Source organism: Thamnophis sirtalis, unplaced genomic scaffold (genome assembly GCF_051295495.1).
Source record: "Thamnophis sirtalis isolate CommonGarterSnake01/CBP01778 unplaced genomic scaffold, rThaSir2_p1.2 scaffold_6, whole genome shotgun sequence".
Classification (NCBI taxonomy): Eukaryota; Metazoa; Chordata; class Lepidosauria; order Squamata; family Natricidae; genus Thamnophis; species Thamnophis sirtalis.
Window position 1 is genome coordinate 96,037,548 of NW_028261386.1, and position 27,242 is coordinate 96,064,789.

Consider the following 27,242-nt stretch of genomic DNA (forward strand, 5'->3'; position numbering starts at 1 on the left):
CTATAAATGTTTTATCAAAACTTCTCTCAGATTCCTACACTTGTGCCAGTTCTCATTTCTCCTTTACAAGTCTTAGGGTGACGACGTTTCTTTCTTTTTTTTAAACTCTCCCTTTTGTCTTTGCCACTTTGATATTCAGGTCTTTCATGCTATCCCTCAGGACTTTGAACAGCTTCCTTCAATTCTGACAAAAGCTATCCTCCACATTTATGTCCCCACTTAAAATCCTCTTCTCTCTAGAAACCTTCAAGTACTGATCTCCTTGTTGACAACTTTCCTATCCTCCCACCATTGTGAATTAAATCGTCATCCCATTAATTGTTGTCTGCTGAAATGAGACTTTAAACTCTTCAGGGCAGGGACATTTCTCTTATGTACTTCTAAAGTGCCATGTACATTTAAAGTCTTCAATAAAAGATTTTTTAAAAAAATTACAATGTCAGAAGACCTATAGTAAGTGCCAGAGGGAAAATAACCCCAGAAGAAATTAATTATAATGTGGAAATCATGTCTTCTGGAAAGAATGAAAATTAAAATTATGAGAAAGATGCTTCAGAAGCTTTTCATAAAAGCACAAGGTTTTAAAATACATTTATCACAACAAAGACCTGACTTCCTTTTATTTCTTTTCCATATTAAATCACTGGCATATATACCTGCAGAAAGCAAGCTTCCGTGTCTTATAATTCATGTGAAAATATTGAGTATTCCTAGGCTCATGATAAGCAGTTTTCATTTGGTTCAATGAGTCAGATACAGGGCCCTTGTTTGAAAATGTCAATCCTATATAAAATTCCTAATAAAGATTTAAGTCTTCTGATCTTTATGGGCCATTGTTAATCCTTAAAGAAATGTAAAGCTGACTTGAGCTCAGTTAAGAGACTGGGAGAGCCTTACACTGAAACCTAGATTATGCTGTTAACATAAAAGCTTTCTGATTTTGTGAGGGTAGAGAGAATTTAAAGGGAATCAGAGAGTTCATATATTGTCTAACACTTAGTTTAACAATGATTTATCAAATAAGCTGCAATTCTCTGGATTTACATGGCATACCAAACTACAAGTAGTAGTTTATCAACCATAGTAACTGAGTTCATACAACTCATTAGCCTAAACCAAACACATTATGCCAGCATAAAACACAATTCTTATTAGTCTATGGGAAAAAGTAGATTTATTTCTTCTTTAGCTGGGCTCAGCCTAACATGTATTTGCATGAACTTGTAAGCACAGCAGCAAATTATTTTAAAATATCCCTACACATAGCAATTTTTTTTAAAAAAATGGTGGCCAAAGTTTGTGGCAAAGTTTTTTTTTAACAATTTAATCTGAACCCGATTTGATTTAATATTGATTTAAATAGATTTATTTAACAAGAAATAGTCTAGTTGGGGTCATGATGAAGCATGCTTAAAGGGGAAAAATTCCCTCCAGGCTACAACTTTGATGAAAACTTGTATGTATAAATAATGTTTTTGAAAGTTTAGTGAAAAATGAACTTAAAGGAAAGAAATGATTAAAATATATGCAGATTATTTATAATATAAATGGTATGTTATGCTATAGTGCTAACATACCAGAGACATTTAACAATATTGTACTTTTCACAGAAAAGGATAAAAATGGACTGTGAGACCATAAATTCACCAGAATACAATCCCTTAATCTTACATATTAACCTTTTGCACAATGAGCAGTGTTTTGCAGTAATAATTCATTTTCCCATACATTTTCCAGCTTCCTAATAATATGAGCATTCTATGGCCACCCTTTCCCTTGGTGATTCAGAAAAACTGCAGTATGTAGGAGAAACTCTATTGAGTGGAAATCACGACAATTTACCAGTTCACTCTGCCCTGAAAGGGATGTCTTTGTTGCTTCATCCCTCTATAACGAAAGAGTACACTTGGTTTAATAGTGACATGCCAATTTCATCTATTTTTCACATCATGCCTCTCCTGAGGAAAAATACAACCAGAAGTTAAATATTTGGGAATTTAAAATAACAATTATAATTTATTCCAACGTTACTTGGAGAATAACCTGCTGCAAAATGTAATGTAATAATGTAAAAAAGGACTTGGCTGATTTAATGGGCACAATGATTATATCTATAGTTGGCTATGCACCAGATGAACACAAGATTCTTCCTACAATGGGGATTCAGATTCCACTATGAAGTCTAAGTCATTTATCAGTCCTTAACCACTTCCAACTGGCGCTCTGCAGCATGTTTCCTCTGGATCTACTATTTTTCCTCTGCTTAACCAGATAGCATGACTGATGCTCTGATCTCTCTTAACTCAACAGGAATGATATCAACAATAAAAGTTAAGGCCATATCAAAAGAGTATGGGTCAATCTGATCTTCAGGTTTGAGAGTCAATTGAATGGCTAGTTCCTTCTCACTAACTAAGCAACTAGAGTAATTTGCCCTTAAGTGCTTAGAAAATTTGTTGTGTTGCCTTGTTTTCCACTCTAGGGATTTTAAAAAAACTATTAAGGATTTTATCCATCCATTCATCCATCCATCCATCTATCCATCCATACAATTTACACACACTACAATAAACCAGACTCTTCTTAGTATAGAGTAATTAACAGCAATAACAAAATAAAAAACATTTAGAAATCATAACTTCCATGATGGGACTAAAAGAAAGTCAATGAAGTCATACTATAAACGCAAGTCAAATCAGACAATTTGGGCATTCTGTCACTCACCAGCTGTCTACTCAGTTTTCAAAAGCTTCTGGAAAGGGATGATTTTCCATAGAGTAGGCAGTTAGTAAAGAGAACTACATTTGTCTCCCACATTTTGTGGATATGGGAGCATCTGCAGAACTTCTTTCTGAGATGCACAGGTCAGGCAGGTGGACTTGGTTTGGAAGTGGCCGTTCCACCAACACCTTGATGCCTAGTAGGCAGGGAACTATAGAAAAAAACAGCACTTTGAACTATACTGAGAAGCTGACAGGAAGCCAGTGCAGGGCCCAGAGCAAGGGTGTGATATGTAACTTGAGGCTTAGAAAATTAGATTGCAATTTTACATGTTCTAATGTATAATTAATTCTAATTCTATTTTTTTTTAAAAGGGTATGTGTGTGAAATGTAGATGGCATTTAAGGTATTGTGAAGCAAGGGTGGTTTCCTGCCAGCATTACTGCTGGTTCGGCGCACAAAATCTTTTGCATGTGCGAACCGACTTCGCTCATGCACACGCCAAACATGCGCTACACATGTGTTTGCATTTGCACCTTGCATGCGCACATTAGAAAAGGGGAAAAATTGCAATGAAGGTTGTTCTGCGCATGTGCAGAACTGACAATCAAGATGGTGCTGCCACTGGTTCGGGAGCATGGCAGGCCAAGTTGCTGCCTACTCTGCCAAATTGATCTGAACCAGTAGGAACCCACCTCTGGTGTGAAGACTTTAAAGGAAAGTGGGAATAATCAGACAGAGATGCTGAACTCAAGAACTAGACTAATGTTCAAATTTAAAAACTTTTATTGAAAGAGGTATAATTCGGCAAAGGAGGCAAAACAGTGGTGGGATACGACCGGTATGTCCTGGAACGGGCGTACCGATGCCAGCTGGGAGCACCAGGTACCATTCCGGTATGGTGCTCAGGAGGGCCCAACTGCTCGCCCACCATCCTTATCTGCATTTGAGCCATTTGGGGCTTTTGCGCATGGAGCGTACGGCACCTGCACATGCTCCACCAAGCAGCTGGAGCATCGCAGATGATAAGTACTCATATGAGCACTGTGCACATGCTGTGTGCGTGCATGTGGTGGACTCCTGGCCCCATTGCAGCTCACCGTTTGCAACGGGATCCAGAACCCACTACTGGGGCAACACTAGCCAAACTCTTCTTCAAGATGGATCACCTCTGGATGTGTAAATTTCAAAGTACTACGCTATTGTCATGTTTGCTGGGGAATGCTAGAATTAAAGTCTACACCTATGGAAGGAATTTAGACTGGAGTCTTTGGGAGAATGTAGGTATATAAACACAGAAACTGAACAGTGAACATGAATAGTTTGCTTTTTACAGAATTTTCAATATTTACAGAGTATCAAGATCCCTGTGTACTTTTCTGTTAGGAAAAAGGAGCCTTTAACTGAACAAAATGGTGCATTGTAGGGAAACCATTTTTTAACCAAAGTTCCTCAAGTGGACTAATTTATAGAACATTATGGGGTCACAAAATCTGGGACACCATAACTCCAGAGAGAATGAAATTAGAAAAGTTATGGTGGCTTCAGTGCTAATGGATGCCTGCTGCATTGCTTGGCTGCTTCTGCAGCATGTGATCTTCATTTTCAACATTCCGTGACAATTTCTCAGCCAGTCTTGCAATCCATCACTTCCTCCCTAACACAACAACAGCTAATTTTCTTCCTGCTGGGAAGGTTAGGTTGGGGTGGGTTGGGTTGGGTTGGGTTGGGTTGGGTTGGGTTGGGCTGGGCTGGGCTGGGCTGGGCAGGGCTGGGCAGGGCTGGGCAGGGCTGGGCTAGGCCAGGTTAGGTTAGGTTAGATTAGGTTCCATTTCCAATGTTCCTGTCAGATATGGAAACTCAATGGAGAAACCAACAGAAAGTTGTTCCTGCTCCTAATGCTTTTTACCCCACCCTTGGTCATTCTGTTTCTATGTTCATAAAAGGAAATATTTCCAAAATGATAACACAGCAGGGCACAATGTTTTTAGTTATAATCTATATTATAGATTATTATATCTATTAGATAGTAGATAGATAGATAGATAGATAGATAGATAGAGAGAGAGAGAGAGAGAGAGAGAGAGAGAGAGAGAGAGAGAGAGAGAGAGAGAGAGAGATAGAGAGATAGATAGATAGATGATAGAGAGAGAGAGAGAGATAGATAAGTATATCCACCTAAGGCCCATTCACCTCTATAAGGCTCACTTTTCAATAATCCCAAATGTTACAATAAATTTGCTTTTGTCTGAGTTTATAATTCTTAGGGCTGTGTTATAATCACTTCAAGAACATACTAGTTGGAGAAAATTCTAAAGGATATTCAGAAAACGGATAATGTGGATTTATATGGAAGATAAACAATAGTAATACAGAAAGGATTAAAAAAAGTAATATTAAATAATTAATATTTGAATTATTGGCTTAAAGAAAGGAACAATCCTTGTTTTCTTAGAGTAAAAGGTTCTTTAAATAATAATAATTCTCAGTGAATACCAAGGTTGAATGCCTATTTGCTATAAACTTCCTATCAGCAAGAATGTCAAATGATGTGTTCCAGTGTTTGCTAGTTTTCATAGTTTTTAATAAGGACTGACCAGAAAACAGAAAAACAGGGTTATTTTGTGAAATTTTGAAGCACCTCAAGTTATGCCAAGGTTGCCAGCCCCTTGGAAATTGGACACACTCCCTTGCTCTGAAAGTTCAAAACTGACGTTTAGGAAAAAGCTGATGAAGGAAAAATAAGATGATACTGAGGTAATGAAGGAATACAGAGTTCATCAAGCAGTTATTCTGAGAAAGACAGAAATTGGCTGAAATAATAAATATTTATTCTTCAAATCTGTTTCATCTGAGTAGGTGTGATGACACAAATTCCTAAAGCACAAGAATCTCACTTGTTTGTTCCTTCTTTTTTTCTTCCTTTAGAACTGATTAATACATTAATCTAATTAATCTAATAAAGATTCTCATATCCTGCTGACAAAAGATATTTGTGATTAACTCTTACTTTTTCTTTCTTTCTTATGTGTTCCTAGATATTCTTACACATGATTTTCATTTACACTGTCATTTTCCCCCTCAAAACAATTTTGTGTAGAATGTTTGGCCATTTATTTGATTATGAAGGGGAAAAAAGTTAAAAGCAAATTCAAGTGATTATACTTTTTTTGACGCTTTGTATGAATAAGCTATTTTGTCAGGATATTTCATGTTTCAACATCAGATTGTGAGGGTCATTTTTATAGTCAAAACAACATCGCTACCACAAGAGTATATATGTATCAAGTAGATACAGAGAAGCCTTAAAGTTTGCAAAAATATAGAAATATAAATAATCCTCGACTTACGACAACAATTGGGACCAACATTTGTGTTGTTAAGTGAATCATGCCCAATTTTAGAACCTTGTTTTGTTGCAGTTGTTAAGCAAATCATTACAGTTGTTAATGTGCTTAATGTGACCATTAAGCAAATCCGATTTTCCCCCATTGATTTGCTTGCCGGAAGCTATCTGGTAAGGTCATAAATGGCATTCACATGACCCCGGGGCCCTGCAACTGTTGTAAATATATTCCTGTTACCAAGCACCCAAATTTTTATCACCTGATTAGTGGATGCTGCATCAGCATCGAATTCTGGACATTCACATTTGTGCTGCAATATTTTGTTTGTCACCTAATCTATAACCTTGTTTTCACACCATCATGTAAACCAGGGGTGTCAAAATCAAGGCCTACAGGCTGGATGCAGCCCATGGGGTGCTTAGACCATGGAAACAGCAAAGGACCAGCCTATGGTGTCTCTGCCAGTGAAAACACAGCTTGCCCAGGCTCTGTTTTCACTGGCAGAGGGCTACAGGAAGTCGTTGCGGTGACATCGAGCTGACAACCCCCACATGGACACCCCAACCCCCCAAGGGTCAAACACATCTCTGATGCAGCCCTCAATGGAAATCGAGTTTGACACCCCTCCTGTAAAACACATTATGATATCATGTTGTCCAAACTCAAACATGGATAAAGTTGTGATAGAACAAATGTTGTTTTCCCCAACAAATACACAGATGCAAACCAAGGAAGAATCAATGGCCCAGGCATCACATACAGAGTCTCCATTCATGCCTTGCCATGAACCATAATGTGGCTTGTTTGATATTAACAGAATAATGGAGTAGGAAGGGACCTTGGAGGTGAAATAAGATAATTATGATGTATTTAGCAAACCATAGTTAAATAAAACATGGATGTGTGAACCAGCCAGAGACTTGGAATCATAAGGACCAAACTAAAGGAAAATAAAGCTAGCAGAATCATTCCCGTTATTATTTTTCCTAGGGTGGCCTATTAACATATATTATTGTAAAGAGACATATTAAGCATGGGCACAAATATCAAATCAACTTACAGGTTTCAGTTTCATTAAAACAAACAGAAAAGGAATAAGTGAAAAAATAGAGTAAAACATGCCAAATACTGTCATCATTAAACTGGCATATAAAATAGTCAACAGATTCATTATAACAGAAGAAAGGGTTTAATTTTAAATATTCATGTTCTACATCTGAAATTCATCGTAATGTCTCAACTCAATAGAAATAGATAGTTTCTAATATTCAACAGAGGAGTTTTTCTAAGATACAGTGAATATTTTTGAAATTTCCTAAAATAAAACCACATGGTACTACATGGCTTCCTCCCTTTAGACCTAAAATAAAAACATTTTGAAAGCAACATTCCCAAACTCTTCAAAGAAGAGAAGGTCTACCTATTCTCTAAAGGACCAGAAAGTAGAAGAAGAAGAAGCAATAGATGGAAACAGTAGAGAAGCAACCTAGAACTAAAGAGAAATTTCTTGTCAGTCAGAACAATTAATCAGTGAAATGCTCCAACACTAGAGTTTTAAAGAAGAGATTGGATAACCATTTGCCTGAAATGGTATTGGGTTTCCTGCCTGAGCAGGGGTTGGACTAGAAGATCTCCAAGGTCCCTGCCAACTTTGTTATTCTGTTATTCTATTTTGCTATTCTTTGAGTATTTGCTCATGTGAGATCAGCGTTCAATAAGAACAGTAAAAGAACAATACAAAGTTTATGAAATATGAAAACATTTTAAAAGTCCTAAACTCAAACAATGATCTGCTAAAAGCACTAGAAAGCCTTAAGATTAACCAGAAGATTTTCTTCAGATTGCAAGGAGAGAAAAACAGCAAAGTTTGTAGCTGCCAGGATGTCTCCACCTCCTCCTAATTGCTATGTATTTCCTACCCATGAATGCTATGACAAGTAAATCTAATTGAGGTTAAATGTCTCCTAGCTTTCTTCTGTTTTAAATAGCAAAAAAAAAAAAAACCTCTAGCAACACACTGTTTCATCATTTTTATTCTTAATAAAGGATTATACAGTAGTTTTATATGGCAGGAAGAAAAACACTTGGCTGAATCTCTTACTATGTGATGGGTATAATCAGGAGAGATATGACATTAGCAGCTATTTTTAAAAAATTGAATTGAAATATATATTTAAAATGATTTAAGACCACTAGGCTGAAAAACTAAACTGTCACAGAAACAAAAGTTTCACAGTTGTTCTTTTTATGTTTGATTGATTACATATTAAAATGACATTCTTTGTCAGCAACTTGCAGTGGATTATAGTGCTGTTTTTTTTTTAAATAAACAGTTGAAACAGCAAAATGCTTTAAAAAAAATCACCAACACTGACAGGGCAAGCTAGTAGAATATAAAATGAAAGCAAACCCCACTTTACAGTACTGAATATGTTACCTAGTTTGGATAGTTTGGACGGCTGAGGGGCACGCTAAACTGCCGGCATGACTTTGAAGTGCCGGCTTGCCTTCCACGCGGGCCGACGTGGAAGGCAAGCAAGCCAGCACTTCAAAGTCATGCCCGCACTTTAGCGTGCCCCTCGGCCGTCCAAACTATCCAAACTAGGTAACATATTCAGTACTGTAAAGTGGGGTTTGCTTTCATTATATATTTTATTTTCATTTTATATGCCCCTCGGCCGCCATTCAGCAAAACATGTTTCGCTGAATGGCGGCCGAGTTCTAAACTGCCGGCATGACTTTGAAGGGCCGGCTTGCCTTCCGCGCGGGCCGACGTGGAAGGCAAGCAAGCCAGCACTTCAAAGTCATGCTGGCACTTTAGCGTGCCGGCAGGCAGGGCTGGAGCGAGCGAGCGAGCGAGCGTGCTCCGTCCCGGTGGGTGCATGAACGGAGCACTTTTTCAGCGCTCCTGTGCCTAGAGAGCTCCATCTGCATATGAGCCCGGGATCCGCCGCTTGCGCTCCCTTGCTCCGCCCTGCCACCCGCCTTCCCTATCTAGGGGCTCCTCCAGCAGAAGTAGCAGAGTCGCGTCCAGCGCCGCTCTGCCTTCCTCCGCGCTCTTCCCGCCTGGATGCCCAAAGCCTCCCAGCCCACCTGGCCCAGGGCGAGTCAGCTGCAGTGCAGCAGGCGGCGATCCCACCACCATCCACCCGCTCACTCGCCCCGCCCGTCATTTACTCTGAGTTCGGAGAAGAAGTGGTGGCCCTAGGTGACTCTTTTCGCGGAGGCTTTCCCACGACTTGTCCAGAAGTGGGGCTGGAAAGGCAAGCTCGCTCCCCCGCCCATCCGCCCGCTCACTCGCTACGCTACCCCGCCCATGCAAGCGGCAGCGGATGGGCGGGGGAGCGAGTCGAAGAAGGCACCAAAATTAAGCGGGATCTTTTGGGAATGGCCCGGGACGTGGGAAAAATTATGAGAAGGCGTGCCTGTCCCGCCAAATGCGGGAAGTCTGGTCACCCTAAGTTTGGACAGTGAAATGTCTGCAAGAGAACAACCAACCAGAATGGTCCAGAATGCAGCCGCGCGAGCGATCGTGGGTGCACCTCGTTTCACCCACGTAACACCTATCCTCCGCGAGCTGCACTGGCTGCCTGTTGATCTTCGGGTGCGCTTCAAGGTGCTGGTTGTCACCTACAAAGCCCTTCATGGTATTGGATCTGGGTACTTGAGAGACCGTCTACTGCCAATTACCTCCACTAGACCAATAAGATCGCATAGATTAGGCCTCCTCCGAATTCCATCAGCCAGCCAATGTCGACTGGCAACTACCCGGAGGAGAGCCTTCTCGGTGGCTGCTCCGACCCTCTGGAACGAACTCCCCATGGAGATCCAGACCCTCACCACCCTCCAGACCTTCCGCACTGCCCTTAAAATCTGGCTGCCCCAGCAGGCCTGGGGCTAATGACTTTAACCCACCCGAATGGTATGACTGTTGTGCTTTTTTTAATAATGTACTGTCTTCATGTTTGTAACTTGTTTGTCTTCCCCTCCCCCTGAATTGTGAGCCGCCCTGAGTCCCCTCAGGGAAAAGGGCGGCATACAAATAAAGTATACAAATACAAATACAAATACAAACCTCAGGGAGCACCAAGGATCCCTAGTTAAAAATATCTGACACTAGCTGAATACCTGTGCTCCACTATGAAACTATGTGATCGGGCTGGATAAATCGACTCTTATAGTTTAAAAATTAATGAGTAGTTACAATAGGCCTCTCCTCTCTCCTTCTCTCCTTCAGGCTAGCCCCACAAAGGCCTCTCCTATCTTACCCCCTTTCCTCCCTCAGTCTAACTCCTTAGCATCAGAGCGTTTTTCAGGTGGGGAGGGGGAGCAGAATGTCTAAACTCCCACCCGCAGGCCGGATGAGTCACATACTTGCCACACCCAAGCTCAAGTGGCAATTGGAACAGAGATCTTTTCAGGAGGGGAGGGGAGGAGTAGAACTCATTAGCATCAGAGCATGTTAATAATAATATAAGAAACACTAATGATCTGATGGTCATTTCGAAAAATCCTTTCTTAGCGAACACCTAGAAGCCAGGTGGAACCTACATGCCAAATTCCAACTTTGTAGGCTTTACGGTTCTGGAGATTTCATGATGATCCGTGAGTGGTATTTCACTTTTATATATATAGATACAGTATGTTGATATAGACTATGTTCGTATCACCCCAATTCAGAATGGCAAATAACAGTTCAACTCTGAATATTTCTCCTTCCTCACCCACCACAGAGAATTCATAAGATACATTACTCTTTATAAATCTAGGTCTGGTCCTGAGGGAAAGAAGATGTGTAAGAATTACCTGTTGAAAACAAAATGTGTCTAAATAAGAAAAATGTGGCCTAGTTGCTTTTAAGAAGAGTTTACCTCAACATATCCTGGCCAATGTAAAAAAAAATTCCTTCATCATTTTCTCGTGAGCAATTGAATTGTGACCATAACAGAGGCCAAAGCAATAGCAATAGCACTTAGACTTATATACCACTTCATAGTGCTTTTACAGATCTCTCTAAGCGGTTTACAGTCAGCATATTGCCCACAACAATCAGGATCCTTATTTTATCCACCTCGGAAGGATGGAAGGCTGAGTCAAGCTTGAGCCGGTGAGATTTGAACTGCCAAACTGTAGCTAGCAGTCAGTTAAAGTGTCCTGCAGTACTGCACTTTAACTACTGTGCCATCTCAGCTCTAATGCCCATTTGATGGCTGTCAAATTTGAGTAGGTATTAAGATGCCTCTTCTTTCTTTAAACTTTAATGTCATATACAAATATTGTGTGAATAAATTATAAGTTGTTTTATACCCTTCATAAACACTGAAGGATGGGCTATACAATGTATAGTTAGAATGGACAAGCCATAATTGCTTGATTGCACGTGGTTTAACTTAATCTTGTGATGAAGAAGTGATGAAATTCCATTGTTAATGGCATTTTTTTTACTTCTGAGATATTTTAAAATCTTCCCAAACCTATAATCATGATTTTCCTTTTTTGACTTCTTACTTACAACTTGAAGCTTACCAAACCTGGTAAATGAGTCAAGCATTTAAAAAAACCCTAAAGAACCCCATATTTTATCTTTACTTTCTACATAAAACCATTGTCTTATCAGTGTCAGCTATGTAGACATGGGAAACGAGAACATAATTTAAACAGAAAGTATATATATTTGGTCCATCCCTTATCTATCAGGGCAAAGTCACACTTCAGAGCTATTTTAAATTTAAGCCAAGTTCAAACTGGAAATTTCTCACATTTGGATTAAAAAAAAATCCTATCTAAAGTTTCACTTTCTGAAGCTGGCTTTTATCAAGTGATTTATTTTTTACAAGTTTTTGTGCAAGATGATTGAAATGTAGTGGTTGTTTTCGAAGCCAAACAAATAAATAAATAAGTTAGGATGAACGAGAACCTGCTCTATTAGGATACAGTCACATATTTTTTCCAGTATCTGTCTTTTTCTTTTGTTAGTGCACATTACTATAATTACATTATGGAGGAATAAGTTGTTAGCAATGAATCCTTGCATAAATACCTAGCCGTATCTTCTGCCAGCTACTTGTAACTGACTGATTGACAATTGACTGCTTGACTCAATGACCATAACTGAGAAGAATTCAATTGGATATCTTGGTTTTTCAGGATTCTCTCATTCTCCCAGATTGAGAAGCGGCACACTGAGGATTGTTGCAAACAGTCTTGTTAGAGCAGCCTTTGGCACTGCCACTAGTGAAGAATTTGGTAGCATCTTCTTTACCTCAGTACATCTTCCAGAAATTCTAATAAGATAGCACTACTGGAAAATTAATTTCAACAAGAATAGTCTAATTACTACAGCCATCTGGTATAGCAGGATAGCTTAAACAAAGCAAATGTTTTCATCTCTTTCAAATCACTTTAGGAGCACAAAATCTCTCTTTTTCAACATGATGAATTGGAATGGTTGCCTCTCTACTGATGAAGAAAATGTGAATTTTGCCCGACAGGATGGACTGAATAGGATTCATGATGAAGAAGATGAAAGGGTAGACCTTTCTTTGGAGCTTGATGCACAGGTGCAAGATCAAAACTGTGAATCCCAAGTGCATACACAAAATGCTCAAAGTACACTGATCACTACTTGGGAAGCTGGTTGGAATGTTACTAATGCTATTCAGGTAATTGGTGCTTGATAATCAATTATGTTCATCTCTTCATCCTTTTCTAAACTGTTTTCATTTTGTTGCCTTTTGAACATTTCCAATTTTCCATTCAAATGACAAAACAATAGATAAAACAAAATAAAAAGGAAGGAAATGCTGATTAAATTGTGGTTCTAGGGCTTTTATAGACTATATTGATTTACATGTATCCTGTCTCTTTTTTTCCCTCCAATCTTTACTCCTTTATTTTTTCTCCCCAATTTTTTAAAAAAATAATTTATAAGTACTTTGGGATAGGATCATCTCATCTTTGCTTTTCTTACTCAGTTATGTTATATATATATAGTGATATTTCTGCATAAGCAATTATAATGAGCTAGAAAACTAACATAGTCATATTTAGCCAAAACCCATATGAAATCATTTTGACATAAATTAATCAAAACTGACTTAATTTCGGTGGGTCTACTTAAGTATGACTTATATCTAGAATCACCCCAAGGAGGTTAATGATTTGCAAATTCCTTGATGGATGGAGCCTAAATTCCAATCAAAATTTTATTGATCTCTCTACAGCTACATGCATCAAATGTTGGTCCACATTATTTGGATTGTTTTCATTAATAGGATTCAGGCTGAAGTACAACCAATTTGTTTTTTGCTTGACTAGTTTCACTACAACAATTGTAGCAGCACTGAATGAAGAACTGCATCAAAAAACATGCCTGTTTTTAATAAATATGCACAGTTGTCTACCTTATTTAATTGTGTTAGAAACAAAAGAAGTATGTATATGTAATACTGCCACAGCAATTGTAGATGTCTGAAAGAGGACAAACATTAGGTTCTGCATATAACCATGATCTGTCTTCATCAGGTCAGTGATTCAATCTGCCTCACCATGGCAAACATCCAGAAGTGACACTCTCCATTTTGACAAAAGGTTTTAGCCTTTCAACCAAATATCCTTAAATAGTGGCTTTGCCTTTGGGCTTCTGTACATACTTTGCTATCCAGCAAGTAAAGCAACTGTTCTGTTAACAAGAAGCAGGGACCATTTCACTTCACACTCTCAATCTCCAACCGAGTGAAGTATTGGGTAGAACTTAAATATGGTTAGCTAGGGTATTTATAAGAGAGTTTGAATGAAAAAGTAAATATAAAAATATTTTGGTAATAATAATACATTTAATAATGTATTTATCGCAAAGCTATTTCTTCCACCCAATCTAAAGATTCTATTTAGTTTAAAGAATGCCGGGGGGGGGGGTTGCTATTCTTTTGTTTGCAGAAATGTCTAATTGTATTTTTAAAAACCTGCTTTATATAGATTTGACATAGCATGCAAGAAGCTTTTCATAAATAGCTTGAAATACAGTTTCAATCTGTTAGAATATAGTGATAAGCAAAAACCAGTTAAAAGTAATTACATAAACATTGCCAGAACATATTAGATATCTTGTTTTGTCCAATGGCTTTGGAAATATAATATGTTAGCAGATGTTAATTAAAATACAATTTTAAATATCAGGTGTTTTCATTTTTTTGGTAATAAAATACTAATATGCCAATAATAATCAATGGTGTCAATAAGTAGTAAATAGCCAATCAGTTAAAATAGCAATGTCAGAAGAACATATGCTGGAATTCTATGTACATTTGCTTGACGTATCTTTCTCATGATTCAGTAAAACTTCTTTGTAAGTAAACATACAATTATGAATGATTAAAATTCAAAGGACATTTCAGAGAATTGTTTTAGAGAGATTTCATAATGCCTATCTGAAATAAGTTAGTCCTACATTTGTTGTGCACAACAGCAAGGCAGATTTTTCAGATGACTTGATTGGAGAATTTCTTTCTCCTTGATGATTCCCCTTGAGCCACAAAAAACCATATAAGTTTACAACTGATTCCTAATATGCTTATATTATTGTGAAATCTTTGTCCTGTTACTCCTGCTGTTCTCTTCTGAAATGTTCATCCAAACATTTCATGATGCTGTTGTTGTATAGTTTATGCGAGTTTATATTTCTCAATGTTTTTATTTGAGATGCCCTACATTCAGTCATCATTGGGTACATCTCAGGAAAAAATATGACAGTGGAAATTCAAGACTACAGGGTGCCTTCAGATTCTATCATGCTACAAATAATTTCTCTAGAAGGGCAATAGGTCTCAATTTTCTACTGAGTTTAGAAAACAATTTGTTTTCTGACTGGAAAAAAGTCAGTTCCAAATTGTATCAATCACAATACACCCTAATCACAATGGTTTTAAATGGGAGGATCTTTCGATCTATTTTAGATTTGTGAACCATGTTTGAGTAAGTCAGTAGTAATTCAGAACTAATAGATGCATCTTTGAAAATATTTTTCTTTGTTGGTGTTATCCAAAACTTAAACTGAGAAATGATAATAAGCATAAGCCTCATAGAGTCTTAGAAACTTAGTTGCAAAGCACTATTTAGACCATCAAATTTAAACTCTTAATCTGTGTAGGAATCCAAATTAAAGCATCTCCAACTTTACAGCTATATCCAAATAGCTGTCAAATAGCTAATTCTTTTTGAACACATCCAACAAATGGAAGCCACTATTTCTCTAGATACCACTATCAAAATGTTGTGTCCCCCCCCCCCAACCACAGAACTATTGACTCTCTACCGGCCATTTGTGTCCTTCATTCTGGAATCAACATATATTGGCTTTCTTCTGTATGACATCTGTTTAGATATTTGAAGAGTGCTTTCATAAATTTCCCTTGTCCTTGTCTTTTAAGATTATACATATCCCATTCCTTCACTCTCTCTTTACAGGAACTGGGCTGTAGCCTACTTTTGTGGAGTTCTTCCAGTTTGCCTGAATCCTTTTGAAAGGATGGTGCCCAAACTGGATGTACTATTTGAGTTGGAGTGTCTGACCAATGCAGTATAAAGAAGAACTTGTGACTTAAGGAGAGCAGTGCAACTGTGATGGGATGTAGTTTAGAGTCCCAGGAAACAATGATTGCTTCCCAGAGGGAAGAGACAGATGGAGCTTGGAATGTCAGACAGGCAAGAAGTGGGCTAATATGGCCCGATCTAGCAATTCACAGAGTATATCTATAATTAAGAAGTTGAGTTAGTTCCGAGTACAGTAGTTTTTTTTATTAGCGTTCATCTACAGACAGAATCTTGCCAGAGTATAGTAAGATTCCAAACTGCATTCTACTGCAGGACCCCAACAGTGTGTATATGGGATACCTATCTACCTACGTGTTAACATTAGTTTGAATTCTGTTGCCTTTTATTGTAATAGAATTCTGCATTTCCTTGGTTTTTATTTATGGAATTCTGCTATTTCCTTTAAAATCAATGATAAGATGGGTGATAAAAATAGAAAAACCCATATGAAATAATAATGAATTGGAACTTGGAGGGAAAAGGTCTTTGCAGACCTTAGAAGAATGATTAAAGACATCAGGCTGCTCTTTACTGGTGGAAAGTGAGTGTTATAAATGAGAACAACACTGTTGTTTTGCCCTACCCTGAGGAAAGGGCAACAATCTTTTGCATGGCAATTAAGAGCTAGTACTTCCAAGTTCTGTTTGAAGTCATGCAAGATAGCTAGCATAAAACCATCAAACGAGAAAAGTGCTATGCTCTGAGTGTTTGGGAAATAAGAATGGGAAAAGCTCAGTCACTTCAGGGTCCATAAGGAATAGAAATGCATTCCCGTCATATTCTGTATTGAGTCTCAAACTTTATACCTACAGATCCCAACATTTCTTTAATGTTAATTGTTGCCTCCTGGATTTTAGCCCTAACTTGTTTCCAAAGCATCTTACTGTAACATTTAAAGTAATGTTAAACTATTTAAGGCATTAATCAACACCAGAGCAATAGGATAAATTAAAACAAATTAATCACTTGATTGAAGATCAACTTTAAAAATAATAGAATTCTCCCAAGCCCACTGGAAACTGCCCAGCAATGAGACTTTGCTTCAATTCCAGAGGGTAACTGCTGAAGAACAGCTCGTTTTTAACAAGATGGAGATGATTCACATTAAGGCGAATCAAATAATCCTCCTATTTATGAGTTTAGAATATCTCGACCTTCTTGTTAAAATGAATCAAGATTCCCACAGATTCCTCCGCCTCTTATATCTGGAACTTTTATTCATACTCATGCTAACCTTTCTGTTCTGGATCAGCCTTTCTGCTTATTACAACTATTATGATTATTTCTGCTCCCAAATTTTGCTGGGAAAAGCAAGGATGGTAGCAACAACCCCCATCCCATTTTCTTATGCCCTTTACATTATATTAGGTATCCTACCGTATCTTTACCATATTCTTTCTTTCTCATCTGCCTGTCTATAATTTTGACATGTGTAACTCCCTGTATTTTTAAAAGTATCATCTCAAAATAATATCCCTCATTTGTTAGAACTCAAATTTTTCAAATAGAATTCACTAAATTACAACTAATCACTAATAAGTTGCAGTTTTTATTTAAGAGGGAAGGAACTTTCTAGCAGATTTTGCATATTTCACATCCAGAAAAGAGAAACAGTTGAAAATACCATAAGCAAAGTTTACTAGGTGAGAAACAATAAGGAAAAAAGCAGACACTCACTACATTAGCAGATTTGATTATTGTTTGTTATAAAGCTCCTTTGGATCAGTTTTACTAACCCGATGAGCAGAAGGATCTATGAGTGCTAAACTAGGCCTAATGGTTTAAATTTCATTTTTTAAAGTCAGTCGGTACATTCTATACAAGGCACTTTGTAAATTGTTCTATGATACTCATCACATAAATTTAAGGATTAGCTTCTTCATCCCCTTCGTATTCTATTCTTTCCAACTCATCAGTGTTGGAGAGAAATCCTGTAAAGAGTCTGCTATCAGCAGGTTTAGTTTCCAAAACTGACTATAACAAAACCAAATTTGTGATGGCAGGAGGAACCAGCAAAAGCAAATCTTAACTCAAAAGTGCTTTGGATGCAATCAAAGGCTGCAAGAAGAACATTGCAGAACGCAAAATCCCCAATGCATCCATAAAGATAAAGGTTTCCCCTGCCCAGTTCTGTTCATCTCTAGCGTGAAGCGCTTATCTCCATTCCTTAGCTGAGGGGGGCCTAGTGTTGTCTGAGGGCATTTCCATGGTCATGTGGCCAGCATGACTATATGCTGAGGCACATGGAATGCTGTTACCTTCCCACTGAAATTGTATCTATTTATCTGCTCACATTTGCATACTTTCAAACTGCTAGATGGGCTAGAGCTGGGGCAGAAACAGGAGCTTTTCTTACAGAGTGTTTGGGTCTCAAATCTGAGCTTTCCGCAAGCTCAGCATCCTTAAATTCTGAGCCAGGGGTCCCCAACCTCCCTCCCTCCCTCCCTCCCTCCTTCCTTCCTTCCTGTACAGAAAGGGTATGAACTGCTGGATTCTGTAAAAATGCTGATCCTTCTTCTGTCCTTACTGTCAAACTTTTATTAAAACCTTAGTACAACATGTAAAGTTTAAACCCAACAAATTAAATTATTAATGCAATGATACACTAACCGTAATTTCTTGACCATGAGTTATTTAATGAACATCTGGCTTCACACAACGTGCTAAGTCATAGACATTGGTTTACAAAACTCAGTGGCTAAAAGGTTCTTGATGCTCTCTGAGCTTCATTGTTTTCTTGCAGATGTTCCATTACCAAAACTAGTTGTTTTTTTGCAGATGTTTCATTACCCAGGCTAGATAACATCATCAGTGTGAGCACTGTTCTACCACTGATGATGTTATTTAATTTGGGCAAAGAAATATCCGCAAGAAAACTACCAAGCTCAGGGAAAACCAAGGATCCCTCATTTCAATCCTGAGCTACAAATATTCTTCTTTATTGGCTCAGTGGCTAAACCAAATGAAAATAGGTATATATTCAACTTCATGGCTTATTTTGATTTGGCTGAGCAGCTTTTATGTGAATGCAATTTGTTTTTGTTGGTAAAAAGCATAAAGTGCAAATGCAATGTTTGAACCAACCGATGATCTGATTGCTTTTTACTTTTGTCAAAATTAATATATTTCAGCAAGTATAAAATGAACTAGATCCTTTTCTTAGTCTCTCATTTCTGTTGGTTCTTGCCTTTTATGTCAGCAGGTCTGTGGATTGCATTTCTTATATATGCTCGTGTGAGGAAATAAAAAAAACCTACCTATTTCATGCTTTTTCAAGTCACCTTTCCATGAAAGACATAATGATAAGGTTCTCACTTGTCACGTAGGGCCTGCCAGCAATCCTTTTAAGATGGTAAGAGGAAAGTCTGTACTATACACTACTGAAATATCTGAAATCCTGTTACCTGAGATGGATTCTGTAATTTTTAAAGCTTCCATTTCTTTCCACTTTATCTTTTGTGTAAGTAAATTGCTTTAATAAACTGCCTTAAAAGAAGAGGGGGGGATGACTAAAGCAATGCTTTAAGGAAAACAAATAAAAAAGCTGTAAACACCAGTTCTCAATGATTGACAGCCTAAGGCTAAAATTTTGCATAGCCGAAACTTTTTCTTTTATTCAAGAAAATCCATTTTTGCTAAGTTGTTAGTAAAAAAAAAAGTAACCCTGGTGTTTTCAAGAAAAGTCTGATGGCTTTAGGGTAGAAATCTATATGCATAAGTTATACATAAATGTCCTTTCTTTCACCATGTATCTATGTTTTAATCTATCATGCATCGCTAAGTGCATAAAGCTGGCAATGGCGTGCATTTTCTTGGGGAAAAGTAAAGCATGATACTTCCCTTGCTCAAATGAGCAAACAGAGCTATTCAAGAAAATTGAATGCCCTAAACACGGATTACACAGAGCCATGATGACAGATCACACCCTGTTTCTTAGAGTTAGTGAGCTGTGGAGAATCTTTTCCCTTGGAGATAAATGGTTGGAGGTGGGGGGACAATCACATATCTGAACCGATACTGCCATTGTTTCGTGATCCTCAGAGGAAAATATCTTGCTAAGGCTGTTTCATTCATACTCCTTTCATTGTTCAGGAGAAAAATTAAGCAAATGCCATCCTTAGTTAACACACTGGCTAGGTTCAGGACATATATTTGTATTTATTAGTTTGTCAAACATGTACAAGATAGCAGGTATAAATATAAACATGGACATGAACAAAAGAAATGAATACAAATAAATGGGGACAGTAGGACAGGGACTGTAGGCATGCTGGTGCCCTTACGCACTCCCCCTTTATGGATCTCTTAGGAATGGGGTGAGGCCCATTGTTGACAGTTGAAGGTTGAAGGTGTGAGGGTTAGAGGATGTAACAACAGAGTCAGGTAGAGTCAGATAGTAAGTTACATTGCTTAATTGTGGCTTGTTGAAAAAGTCATGGTTGCCTGGACTTAAATTGCAGGATGCCATAATCCATGGTTCAGAAATTGTAACGGCTGGGTTCACACAATGTCCTAAACGAAAACTAAGTAAATCATATGAGGCTGTGCAGAAAGGGTGAACCTTGTCATATGTTTGTTCAAACTAATAGGCCTCAAAGCATCATCATACTGTCAGTTTTAACCAGAATCCTGCTCATATCCTTTACCAAAGATAAAATTAGCATGTATGTGGATTTTATTGATAGATAGACATGCTACAACTGATATCTGTCAGGAGAAACACATGCAAGAAATCTTCATTGTTGAGCTTTTTAATCTGAATATGTGCATTATAAACATGAATAGTTAGATGCTAACAGTTAGTACAGGGTCAAATTTTAAATCCCATTTTTCTTTCCCAAATGTTCCTTGCAACATCTTTTTCCTATTTCCAGATATAGGATAGAAAAGTATATACAAAATGTGTATATTAGGAGAAATATACCTAAATATTCGGACTAGGTCTTACATTATTAAATATATGTAAACAACTTGATATATTTACATGACAAACGGAAAAAATATGTCAATTATCGGACCAGAACATTAATTGCTCATCACCACCAAACATTTATTATTAAGATGGCAGAAGATGTCTTTTGTATGTTTATCATGTCAGTAGTTCTGTATGTGGAATTCATGCTGCATTAATAATGTACACTAAGCCTGCTGAATTTTAAATTACCAAACCGCTGACAGGGCTGGCCTTGTTTAGACATTCAGCTGACATCCAATATGTTCATGGATCAAGCTGGAAAGAGAGCAGCCTGCACATACTGGTCTTGGTCCATTCTCTCTTCAGCCCTGGATGAACTCAGCTACATTATGAAAAGGAGGTTGTATTTGAGAGTTATTGAATACAGCTCTTCACACAATATGGAATTTTATTTTACTATGGTTCTGGATTATTTGAAGATAAGTGCTGACATCATAGCCAATTTCAATACATTACCTTCTCCTCCTCCTCCTATGTAGAACTTCACTGAACAACTCCAATTTTTATCTATTCGGAAGCACTCATTTAAATTTTTGAATGGATTTCAAGTGTTTGAGAAAAACCATCCTTAAGGAAACATCAGGTGTTATGTTGGAGGCAGAAATGTGACAGGATAACATCTTGATACCATATCCTTTATTTTATTCTCTCGCTCTCTCTCTTCTCCTTCCATATATTGCCCCCTTCTCAGTCCTTTGTCTTTTTTAGTTTACAGCCACTGTTCCTCTCCTCCAGGTATTTAAACTGGGTCTCATTTTTTTATTGTTGAACCAGATGCTAATTTGCCCAGCTCAAGTCAGTTCACAGTTTTGGAACCCATCCCAACCTGCAACAGCTGGATGGTGTACAAAAGACAGAAGATAGAGAATCAAAACAAGAATAGAATAGAAGTCTCAAGGTGGCCACCAGAAGCAATCAGTCCTGGTTCAAAACACCGAGTAATAGTGTTGCTTTAACAACTTTCTGAAATGCCAGAAATAAAGGGCTGTTTGAATCTCTGGAGCCAAGGAATTCCCAAATAAAGGAACTGCAACAGAGAAGGTTTGCCAGCAGATTCCTGCCCTCCCCCACTTCATATGGAAGCTAATGGCAGGCAAGCCTGGACCCAAACCACCATCACTTGACAAAGCAATAATATTTTGGCTGGTCCTTAAGCACAGCTAAAATTTTAGCTCTACCTTCTATCCTTCAGATTGAACTGAAGGAAGCAGTCCTCTGTATTTCAGTTGTAAAATATAAGGTTTTTTTTTTTTACATTTAGATTCAGCAGCATTGAATTAACATGCACAGGTGCCAGAGTTCAAAGCAATCAGATTGCAACTGCTCCCCAAGGCACCTTTTCCCCCCATAGATAAAACAACATTTGACAGTGATATTATGCTTTCTTAGAAAATATGCCAGCAAAATGCATGATGCTGTGGAGGGAGAAAACAAGTAGAAAATTAACAGAATGTTCTTAGGCACAAGTTGGAAGGCCATAGAAACCTAAAGAAGTCTTTCTCACCATTAAAATAAACAAAGAAGGGATCATTAACTTTCATTGTCAGATTTCTAATACAAATTGCTACTGCAAATAGAAATCCTGTACAATCAAGCAGCAACTACATCTTACTATTTTAAAGCTAAGATTTCTTAATAATGGAATAGTATGATTTGGGGCCAAAATTGAGTGTTAGTATATTGGATTCCTAAAACATTATTCCCTTTTAAATATGGGCAGTTGTGATGCTTCAAATGAGACTCCAGCTTTATATCTATATGCAAACACTATATGCAAAGATAATAAATTTTCTAAAAATATACAATAACCTATCTAAAGAGACATTTATAATCCTTATAATATTTTGTACTAACTTTTTCCACTTAAAATGACTTATAAAGGCCTTCTTATTTTAATGCATTTCTGTTCCAATTACTTGTTTAAGTATCTGGCCACAACAAGTTTGGATTGCCCAAAAATATTGCTTCACTGTAATGGCTCCATAAAGCAGGAAGGTTAATGTGGGTTAATTTTGCACTTTCTGCGTTTGTAAAAGCAGTAGTAAATGCATTGTTACTTAGAATGTTTGTTCCCAGTATTTTGCTAACTAGTTTATTGATGAGAAATGTTAATACATTTCTGGACTAGGTCCGAATTTGTTAAATGCATGTAAACAATTTGTTAGAGATATACTTACACGACAGCAGAAAACAATATACGTCAACACAATGGCCAAAAAGGCTATTAAATTGTACAGCACCATCAAACAGATGTTTGGTTAAAAAAAAACATAGGGTAGAAGATGGAAAAGATGGCAAGAAAATATATTTTGTGTGTATGTCGTGTTAGTTCTGTATCTGGAATTAATGCTATATCAATATTGCATACTAAGCCTGCTGGATTTTAAAAAACCAAAACATTGACACTGCTTAAAGTGTGATTCCCAGTATTTACTTTACTGATGTTGTTTAGCAACCATTCTTCTTATCCTGATATAAAGATCCACCATGATGCTTGGATTTGATATGGTTAAAAGGGGAAATATTTTAGAGAGCCACAACCAGAGCAGCTGCATTTAGGATGTTTAAGTTCAGCACAAACATTGTTCCAAATAATAAAAGTGAGAGAAATTTAAAGAAGAGAAAAGTGCTGGGTACTCCTCTTACCTCTCAATTATCACAAAATATTTTAACTTTATTTAAACATATTATGATAACGGAGAACAGATATTTCCTCTTCCTTCATTACATGCCTTGATTTTCAGTTGTTCCAGCAAAGTATTTTGAAAATTGTTGAGCAAAGGGAGAGGGTGGGACAGAGATAAGGTTCTAATGAAAGCAATATTTTCTACATTTCATGCATTCCCATGGAAGGAAAATAGAAAGAGGGTAAATCTAGCAGAAAAGTGGGGGGCGGGGGAGGCAAGTGGATAGTTTGTTTCCACAAACTGGAACATTGGTCAGATGAACATCAAGCTTTACGAATTGCTGAAGTGGAACAGAGAGCTATTCCTGAAGTGTTGTATTTTAATTTTAATTCCTAGCAGTGATTTCTTTTCTTTCCTTTCCTTCTGCCCCATCCCCAAATTCTAGGGACATGTAACCGAAGGAATGGCAGACTGAGAAATTGTCACATGACCAGGTTGAAGATCCATTATTGTCCATCACTTAGTCTTAAATCTATATAAATTTATATTAAATCTTAAATATTTGTAGTGTTACCTACAACCCTGAAGTGTTAAAAGAGTACCATCTGGCATTATTGGGGGGGGGGTTGAATTCAGTGGCCTCTTGCTCCATATAACTGTTACACATTTGCAAAACACTCAAATCACAAATAAGTGAATTTGCCATAAGCGCCAAGCAAACACTGAACACTGTACAGCTTCTCACTGAAACAGTGCTCCCAGATGTGCCAATACAAATGTTAAGGAAGAATATGAATGAAATACCTCTCACTGTATCATTAAAGTAGCTGCATCATTTGAACAGCTCACATGGTTGGTAAAAAGCATAAAGTAGCTCTATCAAATTAACCAGTGAAACAACTTGCCTCCAGAAGTTGTGAAGTTTTTAAGAAGAGATTGGACAACCATTTGTCTGAAATGGTATAAGATTTCCTGTCTGAGCAGGGGGTTGGACTAGAAGACCTCCAAGGTCCCTTCCAACTCTGTTATTCTATTCTATTATATTCTGTTCATATTAACAAATGCTTCACATGGTCCCTATGGTAGGTAGATAATATAACTATATAAAATCTGCCTTTGGAACAGGCAACACCTAAATAAAGTAATAACCCTCTCAAAAACACAGCTGACTTAATATTCATTTCTTGGATATAATATTGCAAGCAAAAATACAAGCAGAGGTTGCCCCTTGGGCACACAGAGTCCCTGGACCAATCCCTCGTGTCTCTATTTTTTTTAAAAAAGTGATAACAATCGAAGAATAAATGTTCCTCACACTCTGAAGAGCTCGTGCTAACATCTCACAGTACGATCAGCCATAGTGGAAGTGATAGAAAGTCTGCCCTCCTTCTGGTTATTTTGGCATAATTGTGCTTAGCTGAATTTTTTTTTTAAAAAAAAATGCATTCCTGGGGAAATGATGTTACTCTGTACTGCTGCCAAGAAAACCAAATGGACATAATCACCAGGACTCAATCTTGTCTCAAGGGAATCTACTTTTTGTAGACAGTCTATTCTGTGCCATTCTCTAGGAATTTATATTGCGTTGCTAAACCAAAAGGATTGTGGCGTAAGATGAAGAGAATATAAGATAAAATCAGGATCTCTGTAGCAGCATTTTTTTCTTAAGTACGTATAATTAGGAGAAATATCATTTATCTGCTCAGCACTGAGAGGGGAAGGTAACTTGTTTCTGGGGCTAAGCCAAAAGAAAAGGAGTCGTTCCCCCCACCCCAGCATAGACCCGACCCAGGGGAATGTAGAAATACAAGGAAGCATTGAAAAAGAGTATTGCAAAGTTAGAAAAGATTCATGAGAAGCTCCTCATGTTTATTTATTAGCATAGCTGCTAAAAGTGTCATTTCCCTATTTGCATACAGCATGTGAAGACAGCTAAAGCTCTTTGATTTTATCATTATTGAACCGCTATTGAACATTAATATGCACCATGATTAAATGGCTGCTTCAGACCCTTTCAGAATTATGACTGTAATCACAACCAGAATTTAATATTTAATAAGAGCTTGTCTCTGCTGTTCACCTCTATATAGCTTCCTAGGCTTTCTATGCTCCTGCCAGCAGTTGTGTTTGGATGTTTGTGTGTATGTATCTTCTAACTTTGTACGTAGCGAATATATGCATTTTGTGGGCAACCATTATTAACGTGGCAGACGTTCTGTGCAATTAACCAAAGGTAAGCCATTGTCAGTTGCAGGTCTGAAAGGGAGATTTATAAGCAACATCTTTTTCAGGGGTTTGTGTGTGTGTGTGTGTGTGTGGTAATTCTCTGTGTTTTGTCTCTAGGGGATATTTGTTCTAGGCTTGCCATATGCTCTGCTCCACAGTGGATACAGTGGGCTGCTTCTTATTATCCTTGCTGCAATCTTCTGCTGCTACACCAGCAAAATTCTTATCGCTTGCCTCTATGAGGAAAATGAAGATGGGCAGCTTGTGCGAGTGAGAGGCACCTATGAAGACATCGCCAACGCTTGCTTCAGGAGGTTCTTCCCAAAACTCGGGGGCAGACTGGTCAACGTGACCCAGATTACGGAGCTGATCATGACGTGCATTTTGTATTTGGTTATCAGTGGGAACTTGCTGTCCCACAGCTTTCCAGCTTTACCGATGACCGAGAAAACCTGGGCCATTATTGCGTTTATAGGTCTGCTGCCCTGCGTGTTTATCAAAACCTTGAAAGTTGTATCCAGGCTCAGTTTGCTCTGCTCCTTCGCCCATTTCATCACCATATTTATAGTGATCACTTACTGTTTGACCCAAAGGCATCGTTGGTCTTGGGCAAGGCTCAACCTGTCAGTAGAATTTGAAAGTTTTCTGATTGCAGTGGGTGTGATCATTTTTAGTTACACTTCGCAAATTTTCCTTCCAACCCTTGAAGAAAGCATGCAAAATCCTGGAGAGTGTAGGTCTATGTTGAACTGGACCCATTTTTTGGCTTGCGTACTCAAGATAATCTTGGCAATAACGGCACTGCTAACATGGGGAGAAGAAACAAAGGAGGTTATTACGGACAACCTTCCTTCTTCCTTACAGACTTCAGTGAACTTATGTCTCTTGGCCAAGGCACTCTTGTCCTACCCATTGCCCTTTTTTACAGTCACACAAATATTGCACGCTTATGTATCACCTAGGGACAAAGACGACTATAAATCGCCATGGCTTGCCATACTTTTAAAAATTGCCCTCCTCCTATTGACTCTCCTGATGGCCATGTTCATACCACACTTTGTCCTTCTTATGGGTCTAACTGGCAGTGTTTCTGGTGCAGCTATGACCTTCCTCCTTCCTTCTTTTTTCCACTTAAAGCTGAAATGGGAAAAGCTGATGCCTTTTGAGAAATGTGCAGACATATCAGTGTTTATCTTGGGTATCTTCTGCACCTTTGCTGGCCTTGTGTGCTCAATAAAAAGCTTATTGAGAGCTTTGGGATAAAATGGGGAAAGCAAAGTACTTTAATATCTTGCAACCATGAACATTAGAATTTAAATCAAAACATAGGTCGTTCTTGACTTACAGCCATAATGGAACACTAAAATTCCTTTTGTTAAATGAGATATGTGTTATGTAAGGTTTGTCCTATTTTATGACCTTTCTTGCCACAGTTTTTAAGTGAATCACTGAAGTTCATAAGTTGGTAACCCTGTTGTTAAGTGAATCTGGTTTCCCCATTGAATTTGCTTGTCAGAAGGGCACAACAGCTGATCAATAGCAATAGCAGTAGACTTATATACCACTTCATAGGCCTTTCAGGCCTCTCTAAGCGGTTTACAGAGAGTCAGCATATTGCCCCCAACAATCTGGGTCCTCATTTTACCCACCTCGGAAGGATGGAAGGCTGAGTCAACCCTGAGCCGGTGAGATTTGAACCGCTGACCTGCTGATCTAGCAGTAGCCTGCAGTGCTGCATTTAACCACTGCGCCACC

The 27,242-nt window shown here is 38.0% G+C and overlaps 1 protein-coding gene across 1 annotated transcript; it reads left to right on the plus strand.

Moving 5' to 3' along the window:
* Nucleotides 1-12,445: 12,445 nt before the first annotated feature.
* On the plus strand, nucleotides 12,446-26,750 carry LOC106542571 (vesicular inhibitory amino acid transporter-like). Its single transcript, XM_014058350.2, has 2 exons — nucleotides 12,446-12,730; nucleotides 25,605-26,750. The coding sequence occupies exons 1-2, from the start codon at nucleotides 12,446-12,448 to the stop codon at nucleotides 26,748-26,750; spliced, it is 1,431 nt and encodes a 476-aa protein (XP_013913825.2).
* Nucleotides 26,751-27,242: the final 492 nt, after the last annotated feature.